General features: G+C 33.5%; 1 protein-coding gene across 4 annotated transcripts in view; it reads right to left on the bottom strand.

Annotated features, from left to right (window-relative positions):
- Window positions 1-76: 76 nt before the first annotated feature.
- Window positions 77-18490, bottom strand: part of Ggamma30A (guanine nucleotide-binding protein subunit gamma-e) — a 53192-nt gene continuing 34778 nt past the window's right edge. For all 4 annotated transcript variants that reach the window (XM_072539831.1, XM_072539830.1, XM_072539828.1 and 1 more), the window contains exon 3: window positions 77-2437. In XM_072539831.1, the coding sequence (XP_072395932.1) occupies window positions 2332-2437 (106 nt within the window). In that variant the 3' untranslated portion in view covers window positions 77-2331. The remainder of the gene's footprint in view (window positions 2438-18490) is intronic.

The following is an 18490-nucleotide window of genomic DNA, read 5'->3' as shown; positions in this document are numbered from 1 at the left end:
TTTCTCAATTTAGTGTAGTACTCTTTGCTTTAGTATGAGAAATATACGAAAAGACACAGGTAAGAAAACGACTATGTATGATCAAGAAGGTATAATATAATTTTATTATCAACTGGTACATTTTTCAGCTTATAGGTATAGTATATTTTAATTGAATACTCATATTGTTTACAGCTAGTAATAAATATCTGGTCACCCTTCAAAAGCCGTGGAAAATATCCTCAAAACAAAAAGAAAATTGTCTTTATCGGTAAGGGACCGAAAGTCCCGCGGCAGGTATATCGATTGCCGTTCAATTGTTTGTCGTCATAGTCTGGTGCTTGGTACATACATGTTATGTTCAACTTACTCCTAGTCTAAAGAACACTTAACCTACTGCAAAAACTTGAATTATAATAAGTTATCGTTAAAATCAAAGCATGCATTAACTAACGCTACTATAACTTTACAATGCCTTAAAAACTAGAAAAAAGCTTTAGGCTGTCAGGCCCAATCAAATATCAATTTCTCAGCGTTAGCTGTCCCGATGGTCAGAGGACGAAACTTTCGTTACGCTAAAGTAGTGCCCACCAATCAGCGGACAGCCGTTAGAGGAAACACTCTTCCTCTGGAAGTACGCTGTATTCGGCGGAAGTGTCAATTGTTATGAGTACATACGATTTTTTGAAAGTAATTTGCACAGCTTTTGAAATTTGACTTGTGACTAGGCTAAAGCTTAATGTCTTTTGTTTAGAATTCTACCATGTATATAAAAACCTGTAATAGCCTCGATTGGGAGGCAAATGTACCGTTATTTAAAAAAGGTACTAAAGTATTATTGGTAGGGCTTAATATTACCCTGCTTCGGTTGCTACTGTAAGTTACAGGATGCTTTCCGAACCAACAAGCGGACGATGGTGAAGAATACTGTTCAAAAGGCATCCTTGTTCGAATTTTATAAAAATTAAAGCTTTTTCAGAAGCAGGGTAAGACATTAAACGAGAAATCAATGAATATTACCAAGCTTTGTAATATTCACTGACTGAAAAAAACAAATTTTATCATATAAAACATTCCGATAATGAATGAGTAGTTAAATATTATAATGCAACACATACAGAAATGTAGAGTAATATTAAATAACAAATACACGCTTAAATTATTTCACTTATACTGATAAAAATAAAATTTCACAGTCTCTTAAAAGGTACTCAGGATGGTAAAAGTTAGATGCAGTTGTTTGGAATACCTTTGAAAAGATTAGGAATTTTTGTTGCCGGTCCCTTTAACAATAATTTTCCCACTCATTTCTAGATGGCGCTAATTAAAATTAAGTTTTTAAAACGATGTCTTCTTGTTTTACCAACCAAAATTATATATAACTATAATCTTATTATTAATTATTTTATTTTGACTAGATTCACTCATAGTGATATAATGAAGAAGTTAACATTTGACATTCGTTAAGACAATTGAGCGCCACCTAACGATGAGCTGAAAAACTAAGAAATAGATGGTAGTGTATTAACAGTTTAGGAGTATAAGCAATAACAGTGTTGATGTAAATTGTCATTTTGTCATAATGAACTATTCGTTTTGTATTTCAAAAGGAATAAATAAGATGCTTTTGCAATATCATACAATAAATATTTCTACAGCTACGATAGTAATAAAAGTACACAAACAAGCATTATTTAAAATATGTTATATTTTGGAGCGGAATGTTTAATTGTGTAGGTATAAAACAGTCAAAAGAAAGGATTTTTGCTTATGTCGTTGGGGGAGGAACAAAATCTTGAATACCTACCCTACAAATACACACATAGCATATATATAAGTGAGTATCTTAAAAGTAATAAAATTTTTAATAATTGCTGAATAACAGCTGGGTCACCTTAGACTATTATAATTGCCAACAAAGCTAATATCAAGCTAGATACACTCAGTATATAATATATTTAATTTGTTGTTTGTTCCTCCCCAGCAAATCTCCTGTGTGTATTGGATAGAAGATGAGGTGAATAATCTATCCTCCACAAGGATTTTGACCGCCGTATACGACGGGAAATAAAAATTCCACTCCGTAGACTACGTGTAATAAAAAATAGTTAAAAATTTCAAACTGGTTATAGTTAAACTACATAACAATGGCATTCTTGGAAAATCTTTTTTAACTGTAGGGTTTTTGTTTTGGGTACACTGTCAGAATGGACTGCTGCGCCGGAGCATATTCTTCTAGGATCGGAACTAATAAAGGACTATCGGATTAAGCAACAAACTGTTAATGTTGGGCAAAATCATTATCAGAAAGGGGAAAATAATAACTAGGAAGCCGAAGATCAGCTGTTGATTCTACATGATGACGCACTTTCCTTTCTCCGCCCAGGGGTTATTCTTTTTATCGGGGGCGTGGATTAGAGGGTCGTTCTTTTCGTTTTCTTCGACATACTCCCGCATTCTAAAACAAAAATAAAATAATTAGTACTTTGCTATTATTATATACATGCTTTATAAAACTACGAAATATCTAAAAATTATATCAAAAAATTGAAGTAAATAATTGTCTGCTTGTTTTGTGAAATAAATTGCTAGCACGTGACTTCTTGAGTTACGTCTTGCCAGAAAGCACGTATGGTCGCGTTTACCGTAGAATTATCGGCCGATAAGCTTATTGCCAGCAATAAGTTTATCGGGTTCGTACTAGCTAGACTAAAAGAACAATCAGAAGCAATCGGAACAATACCCGAAGCACGGTTCGGATTCAGATTCAAAAAACTCATGTGACATGTGAAGAAATATACAGCAGCGGCTTTTCTAGACATCAGTAAAACATTTGACAGAGTCTGGCACAAAGGCCTGCTGTATAAAATGAACCAATATGGTTATAGTGAGGCAATGACGTGTCTTCTCTCGTCATACCTAGCCGACAGAAGGTTCAGAGTTCGGATAGGGCCTACCCTGTCCGAAGTAGGAACCATAGAAGCAGGTGTGCCACAGCGAGTGGTATTGTCGCCAAATCTATATACTATTTACACATTAGACACCCCAAACGAACCCAGGTCGATGATGAGCCTATACGCAGACGATTACCAACCCAGATCTAGCAACAAGACACTTACAAAGGGCACAAAATGAACTACAAGAATTGTGTGTTCAGTGAAAGATAGCTGTCAACCCTGGCAATACACAGGCCGTCATTTACCAAAAAATAAATAATAAGTGGCACACTAAATGGGGTCATAACCTTATTTGACACACAAATGGAATGGTCAAATCAAGCCAACTATTTAGGCGCAATGTTGGACAAAAAGTTGACCTTTATAGAACACATGAAACAAACGATCAACAAAGCTAAAACACTTAGAAGTCAACTCTCATTACTAATAGGTTGGAAGAGTAAACTGATATTCAAAACAATGGTTAGGATGGCAAATTGTATAATCTTGTCAATACTAACATACACTTCAACCGCATGGACGTACAGGCGCAAATTCAACAGGAAGAAAATGTAAATATAAACATCAACAAAACGAAGTATATGAAAATAAGCACGCAACCACAAATCCTACGACCACTTTTTATAGAAAACGACGTCATCGAAGCAGTGAACAAATTTGTATACCTGAGAGCGCTCCTTAGCTTAAAAATGATGATGATAGTGAAAATGAAAATAATCCAGAGCCATATGATCAGAGAGGCTTTGAATATACCTAAGTTATTTTGATCAAGGTATGTATTTAGGGATTCAGAACAAAAGAGAATCCTGAGAACTATGGATGAAAAAGCACACGTAATTTTCAACTATCTCAGGAACCACCCGAGTAGACTACTAACAGAGTTAACATACTATGGCGAAAACCAAAGGACAGGACATAGGCGACCTAGACAGCAGCGGGCTAAACACAGAGAAGACAATAGTCGAACGTACGCAGTAACAGAAGGCAGAAAAAAAAACCAAAAACCCTGTACTTATATTTTATTTCTTTTATTTAGTTATTTTTATTTTACTAACCAGTTACACTATATAAAAAAGAAACAAAAAAAACAAAAAATATATACACGGGGTATGTGATGGCCGTATACACATGGGAATGCACACCCCACCTATTATTACTTTCTATCTAATATTATTTTCTCTTAACCCTTTACTAATAACTAGACTTCGGCAAATATGCAAATAAAAATGTAGAAAATATGCGCATAAATATGCACGTGTTTACCCGAAAATATGCAAATATTTTACAAAATATGCATACAAATAAATAAAAAAATCGTAAAATAGTAACAATTTTATTTAAAAAAAAAGTGTACATAACTAAATATTTCCTACTATTCATTAAGATTTACATTTATTTTAAGTAACTACATCATTTTTAAGTATGAATAAACTTATTTAGAATTATGGTAACAATAAATGACCAAGTGGTGTTCAAAATTTTCTAACAAAAACTTGTGGCTTCTGTCTGAGTACATATATTTATATATGGAAAAACTTCGTTCAACATCAACTGATGTAACGGGAGCATTTTTCAAACTAACAAAAACATTTGGTTCTAAATTAATTGTTTCCGAAATATTTCCAGCTAGAACACTGACTACTTCAGAAAGAATATGGTAACCTTTATTTTTTTCCATAGTAGCTTCAAATTTTTTTAAAATATCTTTTCCAATATTACCTCTAACGTTCCGAGAACATGACGCAAATTCTTTTATTAATGCTGTACTTTCGAACAATGACAGTTTTGGTGATTCTAACTGAGTAATTGTTTTTTGAACAAAACTAAAATTTGATTTTATAAATGAAAGTTCTTGTTGAAGCAAGTTACTCTGAAAAGTTTGTTTAGAATCCAAAAGAGATTGGGAACTTTCATCTGTTAACGTATCAATTATGTTCTTTATTTTAACAAAATGATCTGCATAAAAATTAGCTGCTTCTAACCATGTTCCCCATCGCGTTAAAATAGGTTGTGGTGGAAGAGGAATGTTAGGTAGCATTTCTTTATAAAGTTGAATTCTTATAGGAGATTTAAGAAATACTTTTTTGACACTGGATATCATGGTATTTACAAGAGGAAACTTTTTTCGTATTTCCTCTGCAACTCTGTTTAATCCATGCGCTACACAAGTAACATGTATTAAATCTGGGAAAAATATTTTTAAATTTTGTCCTGCTTTCACCATATAAGGAGCAGCATCCGATAAAATAAGCAGTAATTTATTAGAAGGGATAGTTGTCGGAAGAAAAAAAGTTGCTAATGTTTCTTGTATAAAACGCGAAATTGTTAAAGCATTTGTTTTCTCAAGTTGCTGGCATGAAATAAGATGAGATTTTGGTAAGGTATCTTCTTTAAGAACACCAATCAATAAATGAGCAATATACTTTCCTGAGGAATCAGTGGTTTCGTCTACAGATATGTAAAAATAATTATCTGCAATTTCTTCCTTAATATTAATTAACACCGACGAGTATAGCCCGTTCACATTATTTCTTCTTAGAGACCGATCACTTGGAACATTAAGTTTGCAATATTTTTTTAGAAACGAACTAAAATTTACATTTGCTAATTTTGAAAGCGGTATGTTTGCAGACACTAATGCGCGACACAAATCTTCATTAAAAGTTTCTTGCTCATCTAATTTTTTTGAAGTAGATTGGAAACATTTAGCCATTGAAGTTTGATGTTTTCCTCCTATTTTTCCTTTTTTTGCAATGTGTGAAGCAGTTCTCACATGTTGGTCTATCTGAAATTTCTTCTCACATGCTATCTACAAATAAAAATAAAAACCTTTATTTTAACCCAACCTTTAAAATATAAAAATATACAAGGTGTTTTTGGTTAATCAAATAACTGGTTTGGAAAAAAAAACACTCGCTAAGTGTTTTAAATGCAGTATTAATCCACAAATTAGTTTTTGTTACTAACCATTAGTACATCATATCTTATTTTAAAATTCAACAAAAGTTTTTTTTTGTTAATTCAATTACAATAAAAATAATTGTGTTTTAGAATAGCTGACTTCATAAAAAAAAGTAAAGGTGAAAAATTTTTCTAAATACACACCATTGTATTGTACCATGGACAATTTTGTCTCACTAAAGGAAGCTATTTTTCATTTAAAACAACCTACGAGTACTAAATTTCAAGTAAATACGTTTATTGGTTTTAAAGTTATTGTTATTAACTAAAAGAATTTAATTTTTTTTAATTTTAACACCCTGTATCTCGAAAAGTAAATAAGTTTGACCCCTCATTAACTATATCGTTTTGTTCAATTTTTCGAGAAGTATCTACAGTCAAACGGTGTAAGTGTCATTTGGAAACACCCTGTATGTATGAAATATTAGATATTTAATAGAAAATATTAGATACTTACAATTTTGCCACAGACTGAACAGTAGATTTTTCCCATATCCATAGACAGCTCTTTATAAGGTCTAATTCAAGTTGAAGCACTGGTTGTTTTAGGCATTATAAAATCACAATCTTCCTTTTTGTTACGCACAACGAGTGTTTACGTTTTGAATATCAAAACAAAAATGATTTACAAATCTGAGCATCAAATTAGAAATGTTTAGGTACCTAATTCAATAAACTGGGAGATTTTGGAAAATCCCTAAATTAGGAACAAAACTATTAGCCGTTTACCTGCTGTTAAGATACAATAAATTGTAGATAGATTTGGGGATTAGATCATAAAATGCAAATGAGCGAACCCTTAGCGATTATCCAATAACTGAATGCCTCAGTGACCGAGACTTTATAAGAATGTTGAGGGCTACTTAAATTGATCTTCTTTGAAATTGTAAATGTTTTGTACCTGTAGAGATTACGTACTTAGATCATTTCTTGATTAAAATGACTACAAAATTTTATACAAGAATTGAAATAAATTGGTATGTTTAAAAATTTTCAAATACAGTATAAAAATCTGAACTTTTATGCACTTTATGCAAACTTTTATACAAATATGCCAAAATATGAAATATTTGCATAAAATATGCACAATATGCAAAATATGCAATATGCATATTTGCCGAAGTCTACTAATAACCTTCTATTACAGCAGTAATGAAGTACCAATACCATAAAATATAGACGAGTGAATCAACTGCACAGACAAGTCGCCCTTCAGGCACCTAATACCCTTCAACTAGGTCAAATAGACCAAGCTCGTGGAACCTGAACATTGATGTCACGTACCGCCAAATGTGGGCTCGATGACCAGACCTTTCGGGCGCATTTTAATATTTACTTTTATCAAATACTATGGAAGCTGATATTTTTGATCATTGAAGATTGGTTTGAAAACTCACATTCCAAACTTGGAGCCAAATATTGTAATAGCGCTTGACAACCCTTCCTATCATTCCCGACAACACACTAAGGTTCCAAATACATTCAAAGAAATTACTATTTTAATGGGAATAAGCCACAATTGAAGTTTAAAATTTCCATGTCGGAAACCACGTCTGAAAAGTCATTAAAATAATGACTGAAAGTCAATACAGATGATTCAGTATTGTTATTATTTGAATGACATTTATGACTTTTAAATTTTGACAATCGTTACGAATCGAATCTTTTATTGATAGATATTTTAATTTTTTAATTTTTACTATTTACTAATTATATGTCTGTACTAGTAAATTGATGTGAAGAACCGCTATTTTGTGAGGGTACGTTCATAACGGTGACCATCGCATCGTATCCTCGCCTAGATCATAGTACTGACAGTGAACGCTCGAATTTAAAATAATGCATTTATTTTACCTGGCGATCGATACGATCCTATGGACGGAGCGAGGGTCGGTGGTCGGCGCCTTGTGTCGATCGTAGAGTACTAGGGTCGAGGGTCGAAAAAACACTAAGCTCGAATACTATGGTCCAAGTCTATGGCACAGTATATTGCTTTAATGGTCCAATACCTGGCTCGAGGCTGGGCGCTGCGCTTTGACAGTGAACGCTGGCATTTTTAAAATAATGCATTTATTGGCATATTTATGTTAGAGCGCACACTAACGCTACCCGTGACGCCTTCTTCTTGTGGCGCTAGATCCTTGATGCTGTTCTCAAAATTTTACTACAGAGAGCAAAGTAATACAACGTATACAACTTATTGAAGTTATACACACGAAGCAATTTGACAAATTGCTTTACACATTGCACACATATTTCTTTGCATGGTACTAGTAAAATGTATTTACCTGCAGAACTTAATACAGCTAAACTTCATCGAATGTATAGATAATATGTCACACAATAGTAATAAAATAGGGTAGACTACATTTCATCAGATATTTGTGAGTAATTTCAATATATATATAATATTCGGCTACCCACGTAAAGATACATATAGCTCTTGCCACATTTTCAAAGCTAATATTGCAATTCCTATGGATAAAATGGCTAACTGCACTGATAAATAAAAAATCATTGAGAACAACTGCAGACACTAGTACGTGAGAAGACGATCTATTTACGGAAAAGTGAGCAGTTTCACTTCCTGAAAAAAAAAATATATAGAAAACAATCACGAAAAAACAAGACAATGGAAGCCATAACGATGGATTACCAAAAAAACCTCCCCACTCCCAACATCTCAACATCTGTAAGTAAGAAAGTATTGCCCGAAAGGGTGCGGATAATGTTTGTTCGATGTTGGAATACTTTTTTTTCATATTTTGGACTCAAACATACGCCATCTAATAATTTTTTGTGACTCGTGCGGCGGTACGTAATTTTAGCGTAATTCGCTTTCACCACTACGTAGTGCACACGCTTAACCGATTCGACGTAGTGAAAATGATATTTCCTATTCGTGGACACTCTTATCTAGTATGCAATAAGGACATGAGTCTTGTGAATTCTAAATCTTATACAGAAATACCGGACGACTGGAGAGATGTATTAAAGAATAATCGCAGTAAACCATCACTATTCAAGGTAATAGACTGTGCGGATGAAATTAACTTTCAAACATGGACCGAATATTTGTCCCATCTTTATGTGTCAAAATGTTCTACGGCAACTAGGCATATCATATATATTTTGGCCTATATATTACAGCCTTGGTAGTCCTCGAAAAATCAGGCAAGTAAGAGAAAATTGGAGCCTTTTCCATTAAAGAAGCTGTATAATGGACCTCTGCCTATTAATACTGCAAAGTTGCATGCTTTATTACACCTAACTCAATTCCTGACAAACCCCGAAGCGCATTTCTTTCACCAAGGACTAGTTTTCCATGCCGCTAGGAATGAAGGTAGTGATGTGGAATTTCACAATTGCAAAATATCATATCCAGCTCCTTTATTAAAAAATTGAAGATCTCAAGAACATATATAATTAGCAAAGTATTTTTCTTTCATTTGCGTATTAAAAAATCTTATAGTAATAAACTGATAATTAAAAATGTTGTATTTAATTTTCCTAAACTAAAATAAACGACTTAAAATTTTAAAATTCGATCTGTACAAAATGAACAAAATGTTCCTCCTTATATATGAGTCCGCTAGATGCAAAACTCTGTATTTGCAAAAATTGTAAAAATTGAGTTTTAGCTGACAGTTATTTGTCACATGTTATAGCTATCTGCAGATGTAGAAATTCAGCAGCAAAGTAAGGTATTTACTAAGAAAAAGGCATTAGAAATCTTGAATCAGACGCAAAACTCTGTATTTGTCAGCCTATGCCAGTTGCATAACTGTGTAATTGCAATTGGCCAATCGCTTACATTGTTTGAGTCACATGACACGTCTCATGTGCACATGTCAATTATTCCATCATTCGCCATTACCGGTTTCACTGTTTGTTATTTGACTACTAAAAACACCAAGTTTATTGCAAATAATTAACATTATGGATCTTCATGTGCATATTAGACCTTGTGAAAAAGGAAAAGGGAGAAAACGAGTTGTACAAACAGAAAAATGGAAACGAAATGTAATGAAACTTAATAGGTAAGAGGTGTCTACAATTAACTAGATAGGTTTGGGACTTATTGTCAATATTTTTAGGCATAAACCTAAGGATTTACCCGGTTTTCCCACCTGTAACCATACAAAGAAAGTGTATTGTTGTATAGATTTAAAGATGCGAGACATTCAGCGTTTCCATAATAATCTGTATTCAACAACTGACAAAATAAAACAAGATATTTTTTTGCTGAAATTTTGTGAAGGTCAAAAGCCCAAGAGATCAGGTACAAACCTACATGGAATTTCAATTAAATATTTTATTGATATATACCAATAGAGGGTGGACTTTTAAGAGTATGCAAGACAGCATTTCTTGGAATAACTCATTTAAGTTCTGAAAGAATAGAGCGTGTTGTAAGAACGTTTGTTATCCGGGGTGAAATACCAAAAGAGAGAAGAGGGGGAGATACAACAAAAGGTAGATTTGATCCAATAAAATTATCTATCCAAACATTTATGGGGCGTTTGAACGGTGCAGAGAGTCATTATAATAGAGGACGATCGACTAGATTGTATTTACCATGTGATCTGAATTTTACAAAGCTTTACAGAATGTATTGTCAACGTCATCCACATCATTCCGTAAAGTTATCATATTTCCGAACATACGTTAATGAACACTACAACATATCATTCGGCACTCCCTTAGTAGATGCTTGTTCTGCGTGTCTCAGAGCGAAGGAAATTTTGAGAAAAGAAAATTCAGAAGAAGAAAAGTTAAAGGTTATAACAGAGCAGAGAGTTCATACGTTAAGAGCTAAAGCCTTTTATTCTTTGTTAAAAAATGAATCAAATCATAACATACAAAATATTTTCTTTTGATTGTCAAAAAAATCTTTCTTTGCCAAAGCTTCCCGACCAGGCGGCTTATTTCTCACAGCAAATAAATTTTTATAATTTCACCATCGTGGCTGGAAATTCGAAATCCCATCTTTCTTCTGCAAATGTGACGTCATATGTGTGGCTGGAGTTTGAACATCCAAAAGATTCAAATGCTGTTGCCTCTGCTGTACATGATACTCTCATAAAATTCAACTTTAAAAATCAAATCGAAAAAGTTCACCTATTTGCAGATGGATGTGGTGGACAGAACAAAAATAGCACGATGATGTCTATGATAATCTACTGGTTGGTTTATGAAGCACCTGGTCACATCAAGGAAGTGGAGTTTACGTTTCCTGTTGTTGGTCATTTCTTTTTGCCACCAGATAGGATTTTCGGTATGATAGAAAGGGAGATAAAAAAGAAGCATGTTGTAATAAACAGAAAAGAATATGAAGACATAATTGGAAAACACTCAAAGGTGCTGAGACTTGGTAAAGACTGGCAGATATCAGACTGGAGAAAGACGAGTGACGTTGTTGTTAAAAAACCTTCCCAGTGGCATTTTAAATGTAATGCAACGAAACGATTTATATTTTCTAAGGACAAAGATTATATGGCTACGGTAAGGGGGCAAATATTTTATCATTCTGACATAGGGTTCAGCAAGTCTATAATACGAAAAGGGAAAAAGATTTCTTTATTGAAACCAAAGTTACAACAGATTGGATGTTCATTGAAAGGAGATAAATCGTCCATAGGCACTCTCCTTAGAAACCATTTTGGTGAAAATTGGAGAGACCAGCTGGATCTCAAATTTGATAAAATTATAGATACTGGCGTACAAGCAAATAATAACGAGAGTGCTGCAGAAAATGATCATATTGATGATGAGGACCCAGAGGAACTTAGAGTTTAGGAATTGATATAAATATATACATATTATAATTTGTAATACCTTGTGTACTTTGGATAAAAATAAACTTCACTAAAAGTTTACTTCCACATGCTTTCTTCCTTATTCCTAACACACTAGGTTTAGAAAACAGACTAATATAACAACCACTAATATCGTTAATGGTTGACTATTATCATGTATTTGCAAATATTAGTTGCATAAATCTGTATTTACATAGTTCACTTGCAAAACTCGGTATTTTCAAATTTTTCTTCCTTTTCTAGCAAACCCAATAACTTTTCTAAGAAAAAAATCATTATATTTTACCTAATAAAGCATTTATCTATCACAAAAAAGTGCCATTTATTATGTCTAAGGTTTTTTGCAAAATTTATCAGTTTTTTGCAAATAACTCAGTTTGACTTATACAGTAAATACAAAGTTTTGCATCTAGCGGACTCAATGTCCTGCTTTAACGGTGTATACTTAAGTAAAAATAAATATCTTTGATAACATATTTAGTTACCTACCAGAACAACCAGTGGCAGGAATAGGATATGTTTAAAGCAGAAGTAAATCTCATAACTTTCAAATCTGAACGTCCCACTGTATTTCTAACCGCAACTTATACTAACCATTTCTATTAATTCTTGATAATTAATAAACTGAAATTTTAAAATCCGGTCCTGTCTCGTGTCAGTTAATTACCGATTAGAGACAGGTTTTTCAGTTTAACTTGTTTGAAATTGATTTTTTAATTTTTCATTTACTCAGTGTAAAAGTTAGTTCGAGGTTTATTTGATAGTTTCTCCAACAAGGATTTGTCTGGTCCTAAACCGAGAAGAGTTTTTGAAAACTGAAAGAGTCAATATAATAAACTACTGTCAACATGTTGCATAATTTGCTCAAAATTTAAGCAACTTCAAATAAAAAAATAAGTGAAGCCAGAAAGGTGATCAGAAACAGCAAGATCACAAGACCACATCACATAAGCTTAATATAAACTAGTCGGTATTTTGCTATTTATATAAATTGCACTCAATAGCACACCATCATTCAAATTATGCATTTGAATGCACCATTTACAGTGTACTCGTCCGTGGAAACGCGCGAGGATTTTCCGCGATTTTCATTTGTTCCACATAATTGTCGTTAACAGGATGGGAAATTATGTCAGCCGTTCGTTGCCGTTTATATATTTGTTCCCTAGGCAGATCAGAATGGGGAAGTGGTGCCTCTTGAGATTTTCCAAGGGGAAATAAGCGGGTCAAGATATTTGGGTATTGAAATATTATTCTGTAGGGATGTTAGAAAAGCGAGAACTGCCGTAAAATTGGAAAATTGAATGGGTGCTTTGGTCAAGATTTTCAAAAGAAAGTTTCATAACGATTTTCATAACAATCCTATGTATATTATACTAAATGCGAGAAGATTGTTATTTCTAAAAGACGCAGAAATGGCGCTTCTATTGTATCAGCCCCGTTCGAATTTTTAGACAAGGTGAAAAGCTCGGATTCGTTCGGAAACATATTCCCATGAAATTTTTTTGCATAATCACTTTAATGAGATATCCTAAAATAAGGCCCAAGAGGTCTTTTTAAACAAATTGTAATAATCAATTTTTTCGACCCGGACAATCTTTTTTAATTTCTTTTGGATCATTCTGAAAAAAATAAGTCTCTTGTAATTTTTCCGCAAACTTGATCGTTTTTGAGTTATAAACAAGTTAAAACTGATACAGCGATTGCGATTTTCAAGCTCAAAAACACAAGTAAAAAATATTAATTAACAATTAAAAAACAATGTTTTAAAATAAGCTGATAGAAGAATGATTGAACTTGAATTTAGGTACTTAATGATTACAAAAATAATATTTTTTACCTGTGTTTTTAAGTTTTTCTGTTTTCAATTGTTTATATCTTGAAAACGATCAAATTTACAAAAAAATTACAAGAGATCTATTTTGTTCAGAATGATTAAAAAAATTTGTCAGGGTAGATAAAATTGATTGTTACAGTTTGTTAAAAAAATTTGAACAACTCTTCGTCTGAGCGACCTCTTGAACTTTATTTTGGGGTATCTCATGAAAGTGATTAAGCAAATAAATCTCATGGGAATATTTTTCGGAACGAACTCGAGCTTTTCGCTTTGTCTAGTATCAAAAAAATAATTAGCAGAATTACCTTATCATTCTTATCATATAGTAATTAATTCGACATTAGGAAACTTAAATACAAAAACCGGAAAAAGTGTTTGTGTTAAAAGTTGGAGTATTTATCCATAGTCTAGAAGCTAGCAGGGGTTGAGTATGCTCTTTTTCCTCGGAACCTTAACGTTTTTTTATGTTTTTCTGTGCGTAAAATCGATTTTTCGAGAGTACCAGGCTGAAAATCCGTCAGATAAGTTCTTATTAACAATGTAATTGTTTAAATTACTTTAAATTACATTCACATTGCCTCTATCGTAAACCACAAGATCAGTACGGGACTCGTAAGAAATACCTTCCCAAATCATTATTGACCCTTCTCGGTAAGCCACTGTTTCTGTTATAGTGCATTGAGTAAACCTTTCATTTTGACGCCTCTAGACACGTGTATTCTACTTTCATTTGAAAACTGAATATTCTTCGATTCCGCCACAGTACAATCAGCATATTCTTGCGCAAAACCAAGTGTAGCTCAACGGTGTTATGAGAACAATTGTGGAGAGCGAGCTGGACAGAAAGCCCTCAAATTTCTGTCTGTCATTCTTCTTCTAATGGTACGTTCACTGACACTAACATTTCTTACCTCAAAAAGACGCGTATGAGCTACAGGAGCGGTGGAAAAGAGATTTCTCAACACGTTGCTGATAATAAAGCGGTCATCTTGAATTGCAGTGCATAGATGCCGGCCTTGACCTGCGGGTGTATGAACCTGTCTCCCGAAATCGTCTGATAGCATCAAGTACCGTAGTTCGGGGTATTCGAGGTACCTTTGGTGATACAAATGTAGGACACAAACTGAGGGTATTAGTGTTTAATTTATGTTTCTATTTTTAAAATAGAAAATACCCCCAATATTTAAAAACAAGAGTCTTAAACCAATGTATACTTCCTGTTCTCCCCTACGGTTCTCAAACTTGGACGTTTACAAAAGAAAACATGGAAAAAATAGCAAAGACCCAAACAGCCATGGAAAGGCAAATGCTGAACATCAGGCTATCAGGCAAGAAAAGAAATACTTGGATCCGCAACAAAACAAAAGTGACCGATGTATTAACGCAGATAGCAAAACTTAAGTGAAAGTTCGCTGGACATACCATAAGACAAAAAGACGACAGATGGAATAAGATGATTATACACTGGAGACCATATAATTACAAACGAAAAAGAGGAAGGCCACAAATGAGATGGTCAGATGACTTGAAGAAACACGCATTCCCGAAGTGGATACAAACTGAATACAATAGAGAGACGTGGAAGTAGGAAGAGGAGGTCTATGTCCAAAATTGGACAGCAAGGGATGTATAGATGGATAGATAGATATTATGATATGACGCATTATCAGTAACAACAACAGATCCAACAGGCAAATTGAGGATTAACTGTTCTTTTATACATTTTTCATAATTTTCTGAATTCATATCATCATAATAATCTCCTGTCTTAGCTTCTGACTTAAAAATCAAAAGGGCATTATGTATGAAACCCATCTCCCCACCACCATGTATGATAACCAACCTACTTCCTTTTGAACAATCCTTTGCCACTGTCATCTATCCAGCTATTTGGCGTAGTGTGTCCTACATAGGTTTCATCAACATATACAATTGACTTACCTTAGCATCTGTAGTATTTAATTTTGTATTTTGTAAATTTAAGTATTTAATGCGTAGAGCACGAATATCATTCCGTTCAATTAATAAACGTCGATTATCTTTCGTTTTCTTCCATTTAAATCCCAAATCTTTTACAATTATGTAGAGAGAATGCACACTTCCAGTCCACTCGTACACCTCTTCAAGCCTTTTCTGCAAAAGCTTTATTGATACACGACAACGTTCAGTCTCATGAAAACGATGAATGGTATTTCTAATGAACTGTTTGTCATACTCCCTCAAGTCTGTCACGGTTGCTTTCCTTTTAGCAAGTGTAGTAGCTGGAAATTTTAGTATATTATTTGACTCTGCGTTTGTTAACATACTTGCTTGTTGAATGATCCTTTCTACTGTACGTAAAGATACTCCAGTAGCTTCACTCACACGTTGTTTAATACTGGTTCGATTATCTTCAGTAAATAGTATTTGCATATATTTAAATACATTATAAACTATTCCTTTGGATTCTGGCGTCAATCTGATCTGTTTACTCGTACTACACTTAACCAACTCCATTCTACAAAATAGTTCTAATACGCGTGCTAGTACCTTTCTTGTTGAGATTCGACAACTTTTCTTGTTGAGACTAAATTACGAACTCGTTTGAAATCAAGTGACTAGAAATTCTCGGAAATAATTCTTATGAGTTCTTTGTATGTCCTTAACGAGTCGTTAAGGAGTCATTAATAATGACTTTATAATTACGGTTTTAAGGTAATTGATACTAAATTAGAAATTAATTTTTGTATGTCCATTAAAAAATTGATGAATCCCTAGATGAGAGTATTTTTGTAATATCTCATACTACACATTTCAACTGTCAAACCCGTATATACAGTTGAGACAAGAAGGTTTATTTTTTACTAATTTTATTGGTCTATACAGATATCTTTTATACCGCTGGTGTAATTAATTTACGAAGTTAATTTATCACCTTTGTACATTAAATAAAAAAAACATATTTTTTTGATAATGGATTGATATAAACCGACAAGCTCAAACTATCAGCAAAGAGTTTCATTCACTAAAGTTTTCTACGTCTACTTTTTCCAACATTTTTCATCCTCCGCCTTAAATTCGACGTCGTCAATCACAACACGCCGATTGAATCGAAGCGAAGTCCAGTCCTGTCTATTTGATATATAGCCATAGGAGGGATATGTTCTGGCTATTGAAACTCGAACCACATCCCAGCCGAGACGTCAAAGAAACATTATACTGCATTAGGGAGATTAAAATTGCAGGGAAAAGCGGGGTGAGACGTTGAAAATCGGGGTTGGTGGAAATTGTACGTAACTAGGACGACATGAACATGTTTTCCGTGGGGAAAATAAAATTAAATACACAATATAGGGCATTAGTTTTATAGATATACTTGTGTATACCGAGTTATATATATGCAAAATATTTTACCTGAATGTTTTGAGTTACATTTCAATATTTGTGGAATCTAAATCATCCCATAATCATAAAAATCTTAATATTAGTTTAGACGTTTCTTTCTGTTTTTTTTTCTGTTCGGTGCATCCTCTTATTCACGTGCCATATCATCAGTGGCGGATCCAAAAATTTTTGTCGGGGTGGGTCATGGGCCTTGAGGGTGATTTTGATATAGGATTTAGATTTTTGAACCTTCAGGATTGATATGATTTGTGCCTCATGTAAGGGAACCATTTTCTCAATAATTATTTTAAGCAATATATTAAACTAATGAGAAGTTATTAAAACTCAAATACCCTACAGGTGCAAAGAAGGGTACAACATAAGGGGCCTTAAACAAAAAAAAAATTAAACCCACATATTCTATGACAGTAAAATCAAGTGTACAAGACTATTAAACCAAAGGAAAATTATTAAAATATAAATACTGAAAAATCAAGGACTGTCAATTTAAACTAGGTATTTTAAAGACAATTAATTTAAACCCACCTATCCTATGGCTACAAAATCAAGAATAAACCAAGGATAAATAAGTATAAACCTAAGTTAAGTAAAATCCGTAAACTAATTTTCGAAACCAAATCCAGAATTTTGCTTTAATATGTGCCTTCTAAGAATTGCAAGGCAAAACAGACGTTGATAAAGATGTTATTAGAGACATGGGGAATCTAAAAATTGAATTCCAAAACATATCTCCTCAACTAAGCAAAATTCTTAGCGAATTGGTTTCTAGTACTCGTACAGAGTATATCGGAATAAAAAGGAAAAGACAGTTAAGATTTGATTTCACGTACAGTACGCCTGTGCATCCGCTTATACGTATTTCGGCCTAATAGGGCTCTTCTAGTGAAAGCCATTCTGCAGAGGCCTATTAAGTCTATTAGAATTTTGCTTAGTTGAGGAGATATGTTGTGGAATGCAATTTTTTGATTCCCCATGTCTCTAATAACATCTTAGTAGGCACAGATTAACGCAAAATTCTGAATTTGGTTTCGAAAATTAGTCTACGATTTTATTATCAGATGTCCCTACATTGCGTCTATACAAAGCCATGTTAGAGTTGCTTCCTAAGACAGAAAAGATTTATTTTCACGTTCAGAGTTTCAGAGCGACTGTGAAAGCCATTCTGAAGAGGCCTATTAGGCCGAAATACGTATAAGCGGATACACAGGCGTACTGTGCGTGAAATCAAATCTTAACTGTCTTTTCCTTTCTAAGTTAAGTAATTTAAATGCAATAACTCCATGTAAGTGTAAGCATTAATGAATGTATTAAACATTCCTATTAAACTCTATCTTATCGTTGGATATCCGATATCAATTTGTAAAAACATTCATTTATTCCTTATTGCTATACGGAGTGGAAACATGGACTCTCGAACTTACAAGTATGAGGCGTATAGAAGCCTTTGAAATGTGTGTTTTTCGAAGGATGCTAAAGATTTTGTGGACAGAGCACGTGACCAACAACAAGGTGCTAAGAAGAATGAGGACTGAGAGAGAACTCCTAAATATTGT

Source organism: Diabrotica undecimpunctata, chromosome 8 (genome assembly GCF_040954645.1).
Source record: "Diabrotica undecimpunctata isolate CICGRU chromosome 8, icDiaUnde3, whole genome shotgun sequence".
NCBI lineage: Eukaryota > Metazoa > Arthropoda > Insecta > Coleoptera > Chrysomelidae > Diabrotica > Diabrotica undecimpunctata.
The sequence above is the reverse complement of the archived record's forward strand: the minus strand, read 5'-3'. Positions and strand labels throughout refer to the sequence as shown.